At 45.9% G+C, this 17481-nt stretch overlaps 1 protein-coding gene across 2 annotated transcripts; it reads left to right on the top strand.

Annotated features, from left to right (window-relative positions):
- The first annotated feature begins 1633 nt into the window (after positions 1-1633).
- LOC309360314 (perilipin-3-like) lies at positions 1634-15905 on the top strand. 2 transcript variants are annotated; one of them, XM_081895004.1, is made up of 7 exons: positions 1634-1711; positions 2980-3175; positions 4557-4639; positions 6556-6796; positions 11607-11824; positions 12645-12785; positions 15083-15905. In XM_081895004.1, exons 1-7 carry the CDS (start codon positions 1649-1651, stop codon positions 15428-15430), a joined length of 1290 nt encoding a protein of 429 aa, XP_081751130.1. In that variant the 5' UTR covers positions 1634-1648; the 3' UTR covers positions 15431-15905. The 2 variants fall into 2 exon arrangements, 1 of the variants encoding a protein (XP_081751130.1); XR_014163978.1 differs by lacking the exons at positions 1634-1711; positions 2980-3175; positions 4557-4639; ... (1 more) ...; positions 11607-11824; positions 12645-12785 and adding an exon at positions 14450-14596 and having other exon boundaries at positions 15083-15223.
- The last annotated feature ends 1576 nt before the right edge of the window (positions 15906-17481 follow it).

The following is a 17481-nucleotide window of genomic DNA, read 5'->3' as shown; positions in this document are numbered from 1 at the left end:
CTGATTACTCAATTCTTGAGACAATGGGAAGGCTCCCCGACCCCAAACCCTCCTTGCAGGGAAAACATTTGGTCAGTTTAGGAATCAAAATGGTTCCAGTATGGTCTTCCTGTGCTGATCTATGTATGTGCTTGGTTGGTAACTTATGAACATTACCATATATCTAAGAACTCAAAATTCCTATCACAAGGTGGCGGTGCTGAAACCCATATGTCAGGGGTAAAAACCTCCTCTAATTAGATTGTAATGCTTCCTGTCCTAGGCTTGTAGTGCAGGAATATTGCATTTATCTTAACTAATGCTGTCTGTGACTGAGCTAGGAAGCGTCAGATCCAAACTTCTGCTATCAACTTCCTGGATGGCCTTTGGGCAAATGTGTGTCAGATTGCTTTGGCTCCAATCTGTAATGACTGCTCCCCACATCAGATGGGGGGCGCCTTTTGTGTGGTCACGCAAAGCCCCCCCGATCCCAGTGTGGCTCCCAGTAGTTCTGGCTGGCTTTGCCCTCCCCAGCCTGGATACCTGGAGGTCTCCACCTACCTCAGCCAATCACCCAATCCCGCCTGGGGAAGCGTTGCCAGGGGATTGGCCAGGTAGGGGGAGGGACCGCCCGGCCCACACAACAGAAGGTGAATCTTACCTGCGAAGCGTCAGTTGGCTTCCTGCAGCCAATCAGAAGCCGTGCCTTGGTTTTCGAACATTTTGGAAGTCGGACGGATTCTGTTTGACTTCCAAGGTACGACTATATTAGAAGATCCCCAGATAAAAATCCCCTAACCATTATAGCCTTCTGGCCTCATGACCTTTATAAAAAAGCAATTAATAAGAGCTACATTTGTTCTGAGAAGGCAATAAAAAAGCAACATTGTTTTTCTCAGGTCTCCAGCTGTTGTTGGACTACAGCTCTCATCATTCCTATCTAACAGGACCAGTGGTCAGGGATGATGGGAATTGTGGTCCAAAACAGCTGGAAACCTTGGGTATGCCAGAAAGGGAAGGAGTAGACCTGTTAGCTTCATTTAGAGTAATGATGATGATGATGATGATGATGATGATGATAATAAATTTATTATTTATACCCCGCCCACCTGGCTGGGCTTCCCCAGCCACTCTGGGCAGCTTCCAAAAAAATATTAAAATACTGTAATACATCAAACATTAAAAGCTTCCCTAAACAGGGCTGCCTTCAGATGTCTTCTAAAAGTCTGGTGGTGGTTGTTCTCTTTGACATCTGATGGGAGGGCGTTCCACAGGGCGGGCGCCACTACTGAGAAGGCCCTCTGCCTGGTTCCCTGTAACTTGGCTTCTCACAGTGAGGGAACCACCAGAAGATAACTAACACACCTGTAGTATCCTTTACGTTTATTTTGTTTGACCTCTTGGGTACTCTGTGTGGTGGTTAAAAGGGTCATCATGGGGAAGGCTGTGTTCAGGAGGGATTGTGAGAGAGCAGTGTGGGGATGCTTGAAGGAATCTATGTAGAAAACTTGCATTGACTCTTAATGCTCCCTGCAAAACAGACCACCTTAAGTTGCAGTTCTCAAGTAGGTTTCTGAGTACTTTCTCCACTGTGTGCAATGCGAATGGACCTTTTTTATGATAGCTGACGCTTCTCTTTAGCTTTCTGCAGTGACATTTCATCATCGCCATGTCTAATAATGAAGGAAATGGAAAAGCTGAGAGCCATGAAGTCACCGAAAAGGGACAACAGGTAAGGTGGTCCTTGCTGCACCATTTAAGCTTTAGACTCAAACAGCAAGTTGTTAATAATAATAATAATAATAATAATAATAATAATAATAATAATAATAATAATAATAATTTATACCACGCCCATCTGGCTGGGCTTCCCCAGCCACTCTGGGCAGCTTCCAACAAAATATTAAAATACAGTAATGCATCAAACATTAAAAGTTAGACTGACTACTTCCTCCCCAAAGGGTGACACTACACAAGGAAGGATTTTCTGGTGTTTTGTATTCTTATTTGACAGTAACTGCAGGCAGCTGTACTCCAAATCTGACTAGAGCTACAATGCCTTTTTAAAAACAAAAACATGGCGGCTTCCATGCCTCTGTTATGAACTCTTAAAAGAGCCCAGCCCAGGTCATTCTGCAGAGCAGAATATTCCACCTACAGTAGAAGCTGCCTAGTATACCGTATTTTTCGCTCTATAGGACGCACCGGACCACAAGACGCACCTAGTTTTTAGAGGGGGAAATCAAGAAAAAAAAATATTCTCTCAGAGCTGCTCTCAGAGCTTCTCGGGGCTGCGGGGGAAGCCCGGGTCCCCCCCCCAGCCCCAAAGAGCAAAGAAGCCAAGACAGCAAGCAGGATCCATCCCACTGGCTGTCTTGGCTTCTGCAATAGCCGCACAACCTCTCCAGCCGGAAGCTAAACCTCTCCAGCGCGGCTAAAGAAGCGTGGCTAAAGAAGCCAAGGCAGCGAGCACTATCCATCCCGCTCGCTGCCTTGGCTTCCTCTTTAGCCTTGCGCAGCCTCTCCACCCTTTAAGGAGCGCGCAACTCCTGCGGGCTTTTCTACGAGGAGGGAGAAGGGATTGACTGGCCGCGTCAGTCCCTTCTCCCTCCTGGGGAAAAGCCCGCAAAAGCCGCACGAAGCTTGTGTGCGGCTCTTGGGGGCTTTTCCTGCCTGCCTCCCCCCTTCATTCACTCCATAGGACACACATACTTTCCCCTTAGTTTTTAAGAGGGAAAAAGTGTGTCCTATGGAGCAAAAAATACGGTAATTATGCTGACAGTCAAAACACAGAACTGATGAGAGGAAGATAGAGTGCTAAGGTTTACGATTCACCCACCCTAACCTAGACGTGCTCAAGGCACACAGGAGACCTTCACTACCGCTGGCCTTTGTGACGATGCTTTTTGACAATAACTCTTACAGTCCCAAGAAAGCCACAGTTTAGCATCTTCTCTAGGGTCTAAGAAGGTGGTGACTCAATGCAGTATCTCTTCCCAGTGTGTCATACAAAGGCTAACTGATCTGCCCCTGGTCAGCATTACCTGCGAGATCCTTTCCACTACTTATAACTCTGCGAAGGAGTCCCATCCAGCTATCCATGCAGTCTGTGGTATGGCAGAAGTTGGACTAAAGAAGATTGCTTCCTCGGCAGTGAGCAGTGCACAGCCCGTCCTGAATAAGCTTGAACCTCAGAGTAAGTACTGTATTTTTCGCTCCACAGGGTGCACCGGACCATAGGGCGCACCTAGTTTTTTTGGGGGGGAATCAAGCAAAAAAATCTTATTTCCCCCCCAGCCCCAAAGAGGGAAATAAGTCCCTGCCGGAGGGGTTGCTCTGCTATGTTACAAGCCAAGGCAGCCAGCAGGATGGATCCCGCTGGCTGTTTTGGCTTCCTCTTTAGCCCCACACAACCTCTTCCTGCCTGGAGAGGCTGCGTGAGGCTAAAGAAGCCATAGCCCCATGCGGCCTCTCCCTGCTGGAGGTGCTGCGCACGGCTATCCCTGAAGCCTGGAGAGCGAGAAGGGTCGGTGCGCACCAATGCCTCTCGCTCTCCAGGCTTCAGCGAAAGCAACGCGAAGCCTCCAGAGCGCGGTGGGAGCGCTCCCTCTGCGCTTCGGAGGCTTAGCGTTGCTATCGCTGAAGCCAAGGAGCCTTCTTCACTCCATAGGACGCACACACATTTCCCCTCAATTTTTGGAGGGGGAAAAGTGTGTCCTGTAGAGCGAAAAATATGGTAAATCCTGGCTTGATAGTTTCTACTCTTAGGAATGTTTTGGCTCCCTCTCTCATTTAGGTATGGATGTCCCAAGGCTCCACAGTACCGGCTACACAAGCCTAGAAACCCATTCTAAGCTCCTCACCCTTCGATGTGAGATAAAAGGGTGGGCTATTATGCAATGTTTCTATATACCACAAATACAAAATATGATTATATACATTTTAATTATGATATTGCAATGCAAATACAATATTGAAAACCAAATACATCCTATTAAAAGGCTGAAGTAAAGCTAACCTGTGCTTTGATTGCACTCGGTCACCATTTTAGTTTTGAGGTAAAAGGTAAAGTACCCCTGGACAGTTAAATCCAGTCAAAGGCGACAATGGGGTTGTGGCGCTTATATCGCTTTTCAGGCTGAGGGCGGCGGCGTTTGTCCACAGAGAGCTTTCCAGGTAATGTGGCCAGCATGACTAAACCGCTTCTGGCACAACAGAACACCGTGACAGAAGCCACAGTGCACGGAAACGCCATTTATCTCTCCACTGCAGTGGTATCTATTTATCTACTTGTGCCTGTATGCTTTCAAACTGCTAGGTTGGCAGGAGCTGGGACAGAGCAACAGGAGCTCACCCCGACACGGGGATTCGAACTGCCGACCTTCCGATCGGCCAGCCCAAGAGGCTCAGTGGTTTAAACCACGGTGCCACCCGTATCCCTTTTAGCTTTGAAAGCTGAGTTGAAAATGCACCAAGTCAACTTCTAAGCAGCCACCTGGTTTTAAAGTAAGTTTTAATTTTGAAGGCAGCGATGAGGCAGCCAGTGAAAGGCTAAATGGCTTCTTCTCTTTCGACAGTTGTTTCAGCAAATACCTACGCCTGCCAGGGCCTTGACAAACTGCAAGAGGCTCTGCCTGTTGTGCAGCAGACTATTGAAAAGGTAATGGCTCCACCTCTGCTTCTTCTGTGTAGACAGCCAGCCCCCCCCCCATCCCCGGCATCCTTTCTGTTACACATTTATGATTATTTGTGCCCTGATGCTATTGGGGTGATCATGCACATTCCCACTTTCATTACAGTTTGTTCCTGCCAAAATTATAGCGGTGGTCACACTGCTTCATTTCCAAGCAGTGCATATCCTGTAACTTCCTGCTGAAATCCCAGAACTTTTTTTTTACCACAAATGTGGTAAATGTGATCCATGCAGGATGCACGTTCGCAACCCGCAGCTCTGCATCTGTGCATGCACAGGTTGCGATTCGGCGCTTCTGCGCATGCGTGACCGTGGAAACCCGGAAGTAACCCGTTCCAGTACTTCCAGGTTTCGGCTGTCCGTAACCCAGAAAAAACGCAACCTGAAGCATCTGTAACCCAAGGTATGACTGTATATATTTATTGTCCTGCTTAAAAAGTAAAGGTAAAGGGACCCCTGACCATTAGGTCCAGTCGTGACCGACTCTGGGGTTGCGGCGCTCATCTCGCTTTATTGGCTGAGGGAGCCGGAGTACAGCTTCCAGCATGACTAAGCCACTTCTGGCGAACCAGAGCAGTGCACGGAAATGCCGTTTACCTTCCCACTGGAGCAGTAACTATTTATCTACTTGCACTTTGACATGCTTTCGAACTGCTAGGTTTGCGGGAGCAGGGATCGAGCAACGGGAGCTCACCCCATCATGGGGATTCAAACCGCCGACCTTCTGATCGGCAAGTCGTAGGCTCTGTGGTTTAACCCACAGCGCCACCTGCGTCCTATTGTCCTGCCTACAGCGTGCTATAACTCCTCCAGGCAGCAATAATGTGGTAGCGTTGGGGACGCATTGCAGAACAGCTAATAAAGCAGAATAAATCCATCAGCAAGGCTTCAGGGAAGTTTTTAATATGTGACATTTTAGTGTATTTTTAATCTTTGTTGGAAGAGTGGCTGGGGAAACCCAGCCAGATGGGCGGGGTACAAATAATAAATTATTATTATTATTATTATTATTATTATTACTCATGAACTGTTGAGGGTATATTCGACAACATGATCTTGACACAACAAAACTCCAGTCTGGAGGAGCCCAACAGGCCGATGGTCTGATTCTGCACGAGACAGCTTTCAACTTGGGTCACATTTCAATGTACCATCTAGCACAATTACACTGCAAAGATAATATTAGGGGTTTTACATGTAGAAACTTGACAGGATTCCCTTGTGCCCTGTGGCACGATTTCTCATATTTCTTTTGTTTGTTCCTAACAATCGCCTATCTATCAGTGCTGAAAGGGGGGCGGAATAAACATCTTCCCCTCAGGGTTGTGTGTGTGTAGAATTACTGCCATCCATTGATTGTTGTTGTTGTTTAGTTGTTTAGTCGTGTCCGACTCTTCGTGACCCCCTGGACCAGAGCACGCCAGGCACTCCTGTCTTCCACTGCCTCCCGCAGTTTGGTCAAACTCATGCTGGTAGCTTTGAGAACACTGTCCCACCATCTCATCCTCTGTCGTCCCCTTCTCCTTGTGCCCTCCATCTTTCCCAGCATCAGGGTCTTCTCCAGGGAGACTTCTCTTCTCATGAGGTGGCCAAAGTATTGGAGCCTCAGCTTCACGATCTGTCCTTCCAGTGAGCACTCAGGGCTGATTTTCTCGAAGAGGTTTGATCTTCTTGCAGTCCATGGGACTCTCAAGAGTCTCCTCCAGCACCATAATTCCAGCACCCCATCCATTGATGGGGTGAATCAAATTGGAGTCGATGACTAGGAAACTAGAGATCCTTCCAGACCTACTTGGGAGGGGCTCTACTCTGGTTCTTGGCTTGGAGTTTCACTTCTCTTCTCTTCTTGATGTGAGAATATCATTTAAAAATTTCTTCTGCAGGTAGTGCTGAATGCCAAAGACCTTGTCCAGGGTGCCAAGGATACAGTGTCAGGTCTAGCAGGTGGGGTCAAAGAGGCTGCCCAGGAGAGGATGAAGATGGCCGTGTCTGCAGTGGTGGTTGGCATGAACACCGTGATGGAGGGCAATATGAAGCAGATGGTGACGAGTGGTATTGACCACATGATAGAGGCATCTGTGGAGATGATAGAATACTACCTGCCAGTAACAGATGAAGAACTAGGTGAGACTATTGCAGCTGCTTTTGTGAGGGAGAATGTATTTGGAACCAAGCAGAGGGCCTTCTCAGTAGTGGCACCTGCCCTGTGGAACGCCCTCCCACCAGATGTCAAGGAAATAAACAACTCTCTGACTTTTAGAAGACATCTGAAGGCAGCCCTGTTAATGTTTGATGTTTTATTGTGTTTTTAATATCCTGTTGGAAGCCACCCAGAGTGGCTGGAGAGGCCCAGCCAGATGGGCGGGTTATAAGTAATATATTATTATTAATTAATTATTTTTATTTATTAAGGTATGGACCATACTTATTATCCATCTCACTGTCTGAAATCTGGTCTACTGATGTTATTAAAGAATTGCCATAATATTGTATATTATAGCTGCCCAGAGTGGCTGAAGCAACCCAGTCAGATGGGCGGGGTACAAATAATGAATTTATTATTATTATAGATAATAATTGTAAACCACTTTGATTTAGTGTGTGATTTAGTGGTATATTAACATTTTTATTTTTTAAAAAATACTATTTATTAAATTTTCTGCTTTAATAATCCAATCAAACCATATTAAATATTCCAAATTATACATATTATTCGATAATCAAACCGTCCAAATATTATGCCAAAGTATAAAAAAATTTGGAGGTATCTTCCCATGTTCTGAGGTCAGGGGGGTCTGATTATCTTCTACTGCTTTCATAATTTTTGCGATAGTTCCCATAAATCATTCCAATGTTAATCCTCATTATTTTTCACAGCCTCTGAGTTTATCAAACAAGCGAGATAAAACAAAACAATATATTCTGTGTGGAATTTACTCCCAGAATTCTTTCTGCATGTTCATGATATCTCTTCACAAAATGATGTTTCCGCCAAGCCAGTCCAAAAATCTTCTCACCTCGGGCAGCAGATAAAATCAAATCAAGGCATCTGCCCAAACCTTTTAAGACCAGCTGTCCTTCAAATGGTTAACCTGTCCAGGGAAGGTTTGCCATATAAAACTGGGAATGCAAATGTTAAGTAAGATATTAAAAAGCACCTATCCTATCCCCCTCAGCCTCCGCATTTAATTTGACAAGCTGATATACTTCCAGTCATGGCCGCATGGTTAATTGGAGTTGCGTCATCCAATTCTAATTCCAGGCAAACTTCCAAAGTTTTTTTGGCGTCTCTCCAGTCATTCTCCAAATCAAAGTTGGAAAACTCTTTATCCTCTTCCAAATATATCTGCAAATACTTTGAACTTGGTTTTCCACTTTTGAATAATTGTTATTTCCACACAGTTAATGATTACAGTGGTACCTCAGGTTAAGTACTTAATTTGTTCCGGAGGTCGGTACTTAACCTGAAACTGTTCTTAACCTGAAGCACCACTTTAGCTAATGGGGCCTCCAGCTGCTGCCGGAGCATGATTTCTGTTCTCATCCTGAATCAAAGTTCTTAACCTGAAGCACTATTTCTGGGTTAGCGGAGTCTGTAACCTGAAGCGTATGTAACCTGAGGTACCACTGTATTCGTCATATTATATCACCAGATACACCACCTCTCCAGTCTCGCTTGCTATAAATAATCGGACAGCTGGTTCTTTCAGAGGAGGATTTTGCCATATAACATAGCAAAACAAAATATAATAACAAAGGAGGCTCACACACACCCTTTCCGTTCCAGCATACCAAGTCTACGTAGGTGTTCACCCTTCTTCCGTTCAAATCCTTTTTACCACCTCAGTGGCTGAATTAATTAGCAGAGTAGTTTCTCCCCCTTCGCTCAGATCACGTCCAAAATTTATTTATTTTTTTCAAAAGATTTTTATTAAGGTTTCAACAAATTTTATCATAACAAACAAAACAAAACAACACAATAACAAACAATAAACAATATAAAACACAAAAATCAAACAAAAATATATAAGTTCAAGTCTTAATTTCATGTAACTTACTTTCCCGACTTCCTCGCATCTCCCTTTTCTGTATTCAAATTTCCAATTTAGTTTCAGCAAATTCTTCCTCTATTTTGACTGATTTTAATATTACTTAATTTCTTTTAAATTAACCATTCCCGCTGCTGTCCACTTATCTTCTAATCCCCCATCACTGATTACCGTATTTTTCGCACCATAGGGCGCACCGGACCATAGGGCGCACCCACTTTTTGGGGGGGAAATAAAGGGGAAAAAATTATTTCCCCCCCCCAGGCGCGGGGCTGGGGCGGGGGAAGCTCGAGCTTCCCCCGACCCCAGCCCGCAAACAGGCAGCTCTCTGCAAGCCGTGGGAGCACTCCCGCTGCTTGTGGAGAGGTCCGCGAAGCCTGGGCGCGCTGAGCTCAGTGCGCGCAGGCTTTGGCATGCTGGCAACTCTCCGCAAGGAGCCGGAGTGCTCCGGCTCCTTGCGGAGAGGTCCGCGAAGCCTGGGCGCGCTGAGCTCAGCGCGCGCAGGCTTCGGCATGCTGGCAACTCTCCGCAAGGAGCCGGAGCGCTCCCGCTCCTTGCGAAGAGGTCCGCGAAGCCTGGAGAGCGTGAGGGGTCGGTGCGCACCGACCCCTCTCACTCTCCAGGCTTCAGCGAAAGCCTGCATTCGCACCATAGGACGCACACACATTTCCCCTTCATTTTTGGAGGGGAAAAAGTGCGTCCTATGGTGCGAAAAATACGGTAATTTTGCTGTATTTCTTTACTTGTTACTTATAAAACATCTTTGCACATTCCTTTCAACTTTGTCACTAATGCCACATTATCTCACTATCCTGCATCACTTTAACATTCAAATAATTTACAATGTTTTTGCAGATAATCTTTAAATTTCTTCCAATCTTCTTCTGTTTGTTCTTCTCCCATGTCTCGGATTCTGCCAGTCATTTCTGCCAGTTCCATGTAGTCTATCAGTTGCATCTGCCATTCTTCCAAGGTGGGCAAATCTTGTGTCTTCCAATACTTTGCAATAAGTATACTTGCTGCTGTTGTTGCATACATGAAAAAGGTTCTATCCTTCTTTAACACCTTCTTTAAATCCAATTTTTCATCTTAAGAATTGGAAGCTTGCTGTTAAATGGAGGCGACTTTGGAGAGTTGCCAAGAAACGTTCCAGGCTTTCCATCCAGGATCCCCAGCCCCTCTTTCCTTCTGAATTTGGGGCCAGGGAGTGCAGGGAGACTGATTACTCCCTTCTAAGCCTCTGATTCCAGAATGTACGGTGGTGATGGAATTCTGCCATCCTCCATCGCAGCTTGCCAGAAGCTCCTTAGTATATTAAAATTTTTAGAAGTGAAATAAAAATTGTACCAGTTCAAGAACATTGTGGAGGGGCAGAGAGGTGACCAGAACACATCTCAGGACTTTAGAAGAAAGATGGTCTCAAGCATCACAGGGGTTACCCTGCATCCTGAACAGATTTCCAGAATGCCATTGAAATATACTCGGAGTCGAGTGTGGATTTCATGCTCTTTATTCAGCTCATGGTAGTGAGGAATGAAAGTTCCCCCAAAATATCTGCTTTATATACATTATTTACACAATGGGCCGCACATGATTGGCTAATTCCGGGATTCTCCCCTGGGCCAATCAGATTGCGGATTCACTTCCACCTGGGGCTGGATTGGGTGGCTCCTGTGGACCAATCATACTGCTGCATTGTTCTGGGACCAATCAGACTGCTGCATTCTGAATCCTATTGTTCTAGGACCAATCAGACTGCTGCATTTTGGATCCTATTCAACTCAGTACATAACAGCCATCTTGGTGTTTTTATGTTTTAAAAAAGTTCCCAGGTTCAGCTTTCAACTAGGACTGGGAAAGTCTCCTGTCTGAAACGTTTGTGTGTTGTTGCTAGACCATAATGAGTCAGATGGGACCAATGGTGTGATTTGACCATTGCTTGTCAGTTGCTTGTCTTAGACAGTTTTTTTAAAAATAATAATCTTAAAACATTTTCCATTCATGCACCTGGCACATTACAACCAAATACAAGTCCCTGCCCCAAGGAAGGCAGTTGTTTTGAGTGGGTTTTCGTGGAGACAAAATTGGACTATAACAAAATTGGGTTATGAATCTTTCTTTAAAAAATCAATATGGAGCTGTATGATCAGAGAACATCATGTGAAACCATAAAGCTAGATGGGTAAAAGATGCTCTGAGCTTGTTTACATTGGTTCTGCTGTAGCCAGGTCATTGGTAAAAAGGTACCGTGTTTTTCGCTCTATAGGACGCACTTTTTCCCCTCCAAAAATTAAGGCGAAATATGTGTGCGTCCTATGGAACGAATACAGTCTTGCTCTCCCGGCTTCAGCAAAAGGAACCCGAAGCCTGCGGAGTGCAGCGGGAGCTCACACTGCGCTTCGAAGGCTTCAGGGATCTCTGCGTACAGCCTTTCCGCTGCTCCCCGACCTGCTGTTTGGGGCTGGCAGTGGGGGAAAGCAGCGCTTCCCCCCGCCAGCCCCAAAGAGCAGGTCGAAAGGAACCCGAAGCCTCTGGAGGCTTTGGGTTGCCTTCACTGAAAGCGACTGAACGCACCTTGAACACACCTTGTTTTAGTGGGGGAGAACAAAGGAAAAAATCTCCCCCTCTCTGCGCAGCGCCGCTTCATCGAAGCGGGAGGAGAAATGGAAGGGGCTCTGTTTCTCCTGCCCCTTCGCTGAAGGGGCGCTGAGCAGAGAGGGGGAGAATTTTTTTTCTTGTTCTCCCCCTCTAAAACAAGGTGCATCCTATGGTCGCGTGCGGCCTATAGAGTGAAAAATACGGTAGGTTTATGGGGGTTGCAGAAATAAATAGCCATTTAACATGCAAAGGAGATTTTTGTCAAAACCGTGTATGTTCTTTTCTAGCTGCCCTCGCGGCCTCTATGGTGGTAAACAACCCCGAAGAAGCTGCTGAAACAGCTCCTGTCAAAAAGGAGAAAGAAGAGGAGAGTTACTATCGGCGCCTGGGCGCTCTCTCGGCCTTTTTCCGACACAGAGTCTACCAGAGTTCTCGGGCAAAGATGCAAAGGATTAAGCGAAGCACACAGGAGATACTCTCCCAGCTTCAAGAATCTGTTTTGTTGGTAAGAACTGAACTACTCCTCTGGTTCCAAGATCTGGCTAGAGAGGACAGAGGTAGCCCCACCATGGTGCTCTCCAGAAGTTGTGGGACTACAACTCCCATCAGCCCCAGCCTGCATGACCAATGGCTGGAGATGATGGAACTTGTAGTCCAACGCCATGAGAACGTCAGAAGGGTTAATGGGGTCTGGGCAAGTGGTGTTTGGAATAACCACTGAGACAGAAATGCTTGGCACTTAAAGAAAGATAGTAATGGTGGCGCCAGGCGTGCCTCCCTTAGGAGCGGATTCCACCAATGAGAAGCCACCACTGAAAAGGATCATTTTGTGCCGCTGCTCTCCAGACTTCCCTTGGAGCAGAGAGGAGTATAGTGAGTACTCAGCTGAAAGCTCTTGAAAGTCTACAGTGGTACCTCAGGTTAAGTACTTAATTCATTCCGGAGGTCCGTTCTTAACATGAAACTGATCTTAACCTGAAGCACCACTTTAGCTAATGGGGCCTCCTGCTGCCTCCGCGCCACTGGAGCACGATTTCTGTTCTCATCCTGAAGCAAAGTTCTTAACCTGAAGCACTATTTCTGGGTTAGCGGAGTCTGTAACCTGAAGCGTATGTAACCTGAGGTACCACTGTACTGTAGCTCCTGCCCACCTCTTTACTAACTTCTGTGGCAGAACATTGAAGTGGCTCTTAAGATAATGCTTGAAAAGGTCTCTATTGAAAGATGGAATGGGAGTGGCTGAATGGAGTTCAAGCTATTGCTCAACAATAGCTGCAAAGTACTTCTTTATATTGAATGTTAATATTTTGAAAATGCCTTTCCAGATAAAGTACACCTTGCAGTCTCTGGATAGGCAACTGAATCCTAAAGCTGCTAATCACCAGAAGGAAATGGAACCAATCTTGGTGGAGTGGAATGGGAGTCTTCCAATGCCAAGCCAGAGCTATGAAGAGAGTCTTTTAGAGGTATGCTTTAGAGGTAGCAACAGTCTTTCCCAAACTTGGGTCTCCAGCTATTTTTAGACTACAGCTCCCAACATCCCTAGCTAGCAGGACCAGGAGTCAGGGATGATGGGAACTGTAGTCCAAAAACAGCTGGAGACCCCAGTTTGCCAAACACTGCTGTAGACCAAGTATGGAGAACATGTGTCCCTCCAGATGTTTTTCTTGTCGTTTAGTTGTGTCCGACTCTTCGTGACCCCATGGACCAGAGCACGCCAGGCACTCCTGTCTTCCACTGCCTCCCGCAGTTTGGTCAAACTCATGCTGGTAGCTTTGAGAACACTGTCCAGCCATCTCGTCCTCTGTCGTCCCCTTCTCCTTGTGCCCTCCATCTCTCCCAACGTCAGGGTCTTTTCCAGGGAGTCTTCTCTTCTCATGAGGTGGCCAAAGTATTGGAGCCTCAGCTTCAGGATCTGTCCTTCCAGTGAGCACTCAGGGCTGATTTCCTTCAGAATGGATAGGTTTGATCTTCTTTCAGTCCATGGGACTCTCAAGAGTCTCCTCCAGCACCATAATTCAAAAGCATCCATTCTTCGGCGATCAGCCTTCTTTATGGTCCAGCTCTCACTTCCATACATCACTACTGGGAAAACCATAGCTTTAACTATACGGACCTTTGTTGGCAAGGTGGTGTCTCTGCTTTTTAAGATGTTGTGTCTTTTAATTTCGTGGCTGCTGTCACCATCTGCAGTAATCATGGAGCCCAAGAAAGTAAAATCTCTCACTGCCTCCATTTCTTCCCCTTCTATTTGCCAGGAGGTGATGGGACCAGTGGCCATGATCTTCGTTTTTGATGTTGAGCTTCAGACCATATTTTGCACTCTCCTCTTTCACCCTCATTAAAAGGTTCTTTAATTCCTCCTCACTTTCTGCCATCAATGTTGTGTCATCTGCATATCTGAGGTTATTGATATTTCTTCCGGCGATCTTAACTCCGGCTAGGGATTCATCCAGCCCAGCCTTTCGCATGATGAATTCTGCATATAAGTTAAATAAGCAGGGAGACAAAATACAGCCTTGTCGTACTCCTTTCCCAATTTTGAACCAATCAGTTGTTCCATATCCAGTTCTAACTGTAGCTTCTTGTCCCACATAGAGATTTCTCAGGAGACAGATGAGGTGATCAGGCACTCCCATTTCTTTAAGAACTTGCCATAGTTTGCTGTGATCGACACAGTCAAAGGCTTTTGCATAGTCAATGAAGCAGAAGTAGATGTCTTTCTGGAACTCTCTAGCTTACTCCATAATCCAGCGCATGTTTGCAATTTCTCTGCCTCTTCTAAATCCAGCTTGCTCTCCTCACCTCCCAACCATGTGCTGGTCTGATGGGAGTTGGGATCAAGCAATACCTGAAGGTTACAAGTTTCCCACCCTCCCCTAGTGTAAACAACACTTGGCTATATGGACCAATGTTCGGACTTGGCACAGGGCAGTTTCCTTTGCTACATTTCTGATGCTAAGCAACTTTTGTCCCGGGCAAAGTTGCTGGATTTGGGGTGGGTGGAATCTAGCCTTCCTGAAGAGTGAGATGTTTGTGCAAATATTTGCCACAGTTCTCGGTAAACATGAATGAAGACAATGCCGAGGGTTGGTTCAAAGCTCCTTTGCTTGCGCAAAAAGCATCTCTCTGGCCTCTCACATGGGCAGAAGGGGAAGTAGTGCTTGACTTCCCCCAGCCTGCAGCCTCCCAAAATGGGTCCAGAGCACTGGTTGCACCAAGCAACATGGATGGTTGCAGCCTTGTAGAGAAATCAGTACTGCCATTCAGTGCATGAGTAAGTAGACGGCCTTCTTTCTTAAAGGTAAAGGTAAAGGGACCACTGACCGTAAGGTCCAGTCGCGAACGACTCTGGGGTTGTGGCGCTCATCTCGCTTTATTGGCCGAGGGAGCCGGCGTACAGCTTCCGGGTCATGTGGCCAGCATGACTAAGCCACTTCTGGCGAACCAGAGCAGCACACGGAAACGCCGTTTACCTTCCCGCCGGAGCGGTACCTATTTATCTACTTGCACTTTGATGTGCTTTCAAACTGCTAGGTTGGCAGGAGCAGGGACCGAGCAACGGGAGCTCACCCTGTCGCGGGGATTCGAACCGCCGACCTTCTGATCGGCAAGCCCTAGGCTCTGTGGTTTAACCCACAGCGCCACCCGCGTCCCTGCCTTCTTTCTTAGCCTCTCTCAAATACTTGTACTGAAAGCTTAGGGTGGTGTACAATAAACATGCCCTCTAACAAGTCCTCTCTTCCCTTCTACTCCATGGCAGGCAGAATCGCAGGTTTTAAGCTTGACCTACGGAATCAGCCAGCAGATGTGGAATATCTGCCAGACATTCTTGGCTAACGCAAAGGGCCTCCCTGTTGATCTCCTAGAAAAGGTGCAGCAAACATATAGCAGCATGGAAGAGCTACAGGCGACCCTCTCCGGTGCCCAGTCCTTGAAGGACCTTCCCAGTGGTAGCTTGAAGGAGAGCCAGGAGAAGATTGAGAAGGCCCAGGAGACCATATTTGAGACCATGGAATACGTGATTTTGACAACATTGGTGGCTAGGTCCTTTTTTCCTGCTCAAACCTCTATGGAAGAATCTGAAAAGGAGGCAAAGGCAGAGGCCTAAAAGAGTGTCAGACGTGGGGTTCTGCTTGGAAGTTGTCTACTTCTCTTGAACCAATATGTAGCATTAAGACGTCTGAAAAAGTGTGAGAACTAAAATTGTCCCTAATGGTAAATTCCGTAGACTGGTGATGTTTCTAGAGAATGATGCTTCCAAATGTTTTAAAACAAACTGTTTATCAAATTAGCACACACTGTATGTTTCAAAGTTCATGACTTCACTTCCACCTTCCAAAATCCTGGGAACTGTAATTTGTTATGGGTGCTCTGTGAAGAGCAATCTACAGTTGCCAGGATCCTTTGGGGAGACCATGTGCTTTAAACCTATGGTGTGTACACAACTGTCCTCCTTTTTGATAATTATATTGAGCAAAGCCTTATATCAACAAATTCAAAGGTTCAACTTGACCTTGTCTGATGAGCCGCAGAAATCTTAAGGGGCCTGCCATGTGGGGGGCAAAGAGCAGGGCTATTTAAATGTGTCTTGAGAATTTTATAAATAAAGAGTAGTGAAAAGCTGAGGTGTTGTTACTGTTCCTGAACAAAAGTTTGAGCTGCTAGTGCTCTACTGCACTCTCGTCCAAAGGAACCCCCCGTTCCCTCTGGAGCACAGAAATGACTTTGTATATACCAGCCACTGTCATGGCCTCACAAAATGGCCAAAATCGACAAACACCTTTTTGTACCCGATAACTAGCAAATTGCTACTCTCCCTTTTGGGCAGAGGAGGCTTCAAGACATGGCTGCAGTATTCCTGCAGGGTGGAGGTACCCCACCATGGCTATAGCCAATGGTATCTAAAGCCACTTGGAAATCTCTGGAGAATCAGTGGGGCCATGTTCCCCCAGACCTTCTGCTAGAACAAGTTGCCCACCATAGCAACCAAGTGAGTTCAGGCCCCAAAACCAGCTTAAAGCTGACCAAAAGGTATTCGCTAATTGATTTTGTCCATTTGATGGGGTCATTGTTGATGCATTTGAGCACCTTGCCCAAAAAAGGAATATTGGGCAATAAACTAAATCAGATGGATATAATATATATTTTTATTCAACAAAGGGATACTCCATTGGGACCAGTAGGTAAACACATAACTCTCCCTTCAATGGGGTGTTTCCATCCTTTTAACATAATCAATCCTTGCTTTTTATTTTTATTTTCCCTCCCTTCAACCTTAGATCCCAGCACAGGTCACAACCATTGAAAACATAGCATTGAAAACGGTTTCAAACAATGGAACAGAGCCCTAAAACCTAGAATTTGAAGGCAATGGTTAGGAACCACTTTGGATTCTGTTCCTTTGAGGTTCCTTTGCCTCTTTTGCTGCCGCAGGACTAGTGGAGGGGAAATGAAGGGCGGGTCTCCTTTTATATTTGGGCTGAGGCTCGTGTCAACTTTCCGGTTTGTTTTCCTAAAAGAGGAACTGAAAGGAACAGGCGTGTCTCATCAAAAGCCTGACTGAATTCCACATAAATCCCACTGCTATATTTTTGTTTTTGTGTGAATAAAAATGTACTTTGAACACAGATAGAGCTCATATCTGGCATAGGAGGGGAGACCACACAGCTGGTAACAGCTCAGAACTAGTCTACACGAAATGCAAACTATACGGGCTATACCCATATATTTATTTACTGCATCTATCTCCCACCTTTTTTTGCTCCTTATGCCTCATTTAATCCACACAACCCTGTGAGGTAGGTTAAGCTAAGAGGCAGTTGTTGGCCCAAGGTCACCCAGTGAACATCATGTCCCCGGAGGTATTTTAACCCTGAGACTCATCTACATTTGTCGACTTATGACGTTATAAATGTGTTATAACAATGTGACACTAGATGGCGCTGTAGAGCTGAAATCACAAGTCAACAAAAATTTCTGTTGAGCTTTTTGCAAGGTTTCTTTTCATAGCGTTGCATAGTGTGTTTTTTTATAGCTGGTCTCCCAAGTCCTAGTCAGACGCTCTTAACTACTAAACCACATCGGCACTCAGTATGACTGTACCATTTCATACTACAGTGGTAAGTACTTAATTCGTTTCAGAGGTCCGTTCTTAACCTG

This window comes from Podarcis melisellensis, assembly GCF_964234715.1.
Source record: "Podarcis melisellensis genome assembly, chromosome: 17".
Lineage (NCBI taxonomy): Eukaryota > Metazoa > Chordata > Lepidosauria > Squamata > Lacertidae > Podarcis > Podarcis melisellensis.
This window is presented reverse-complemented; position numbering and strand designations above follow the sequence as displayed.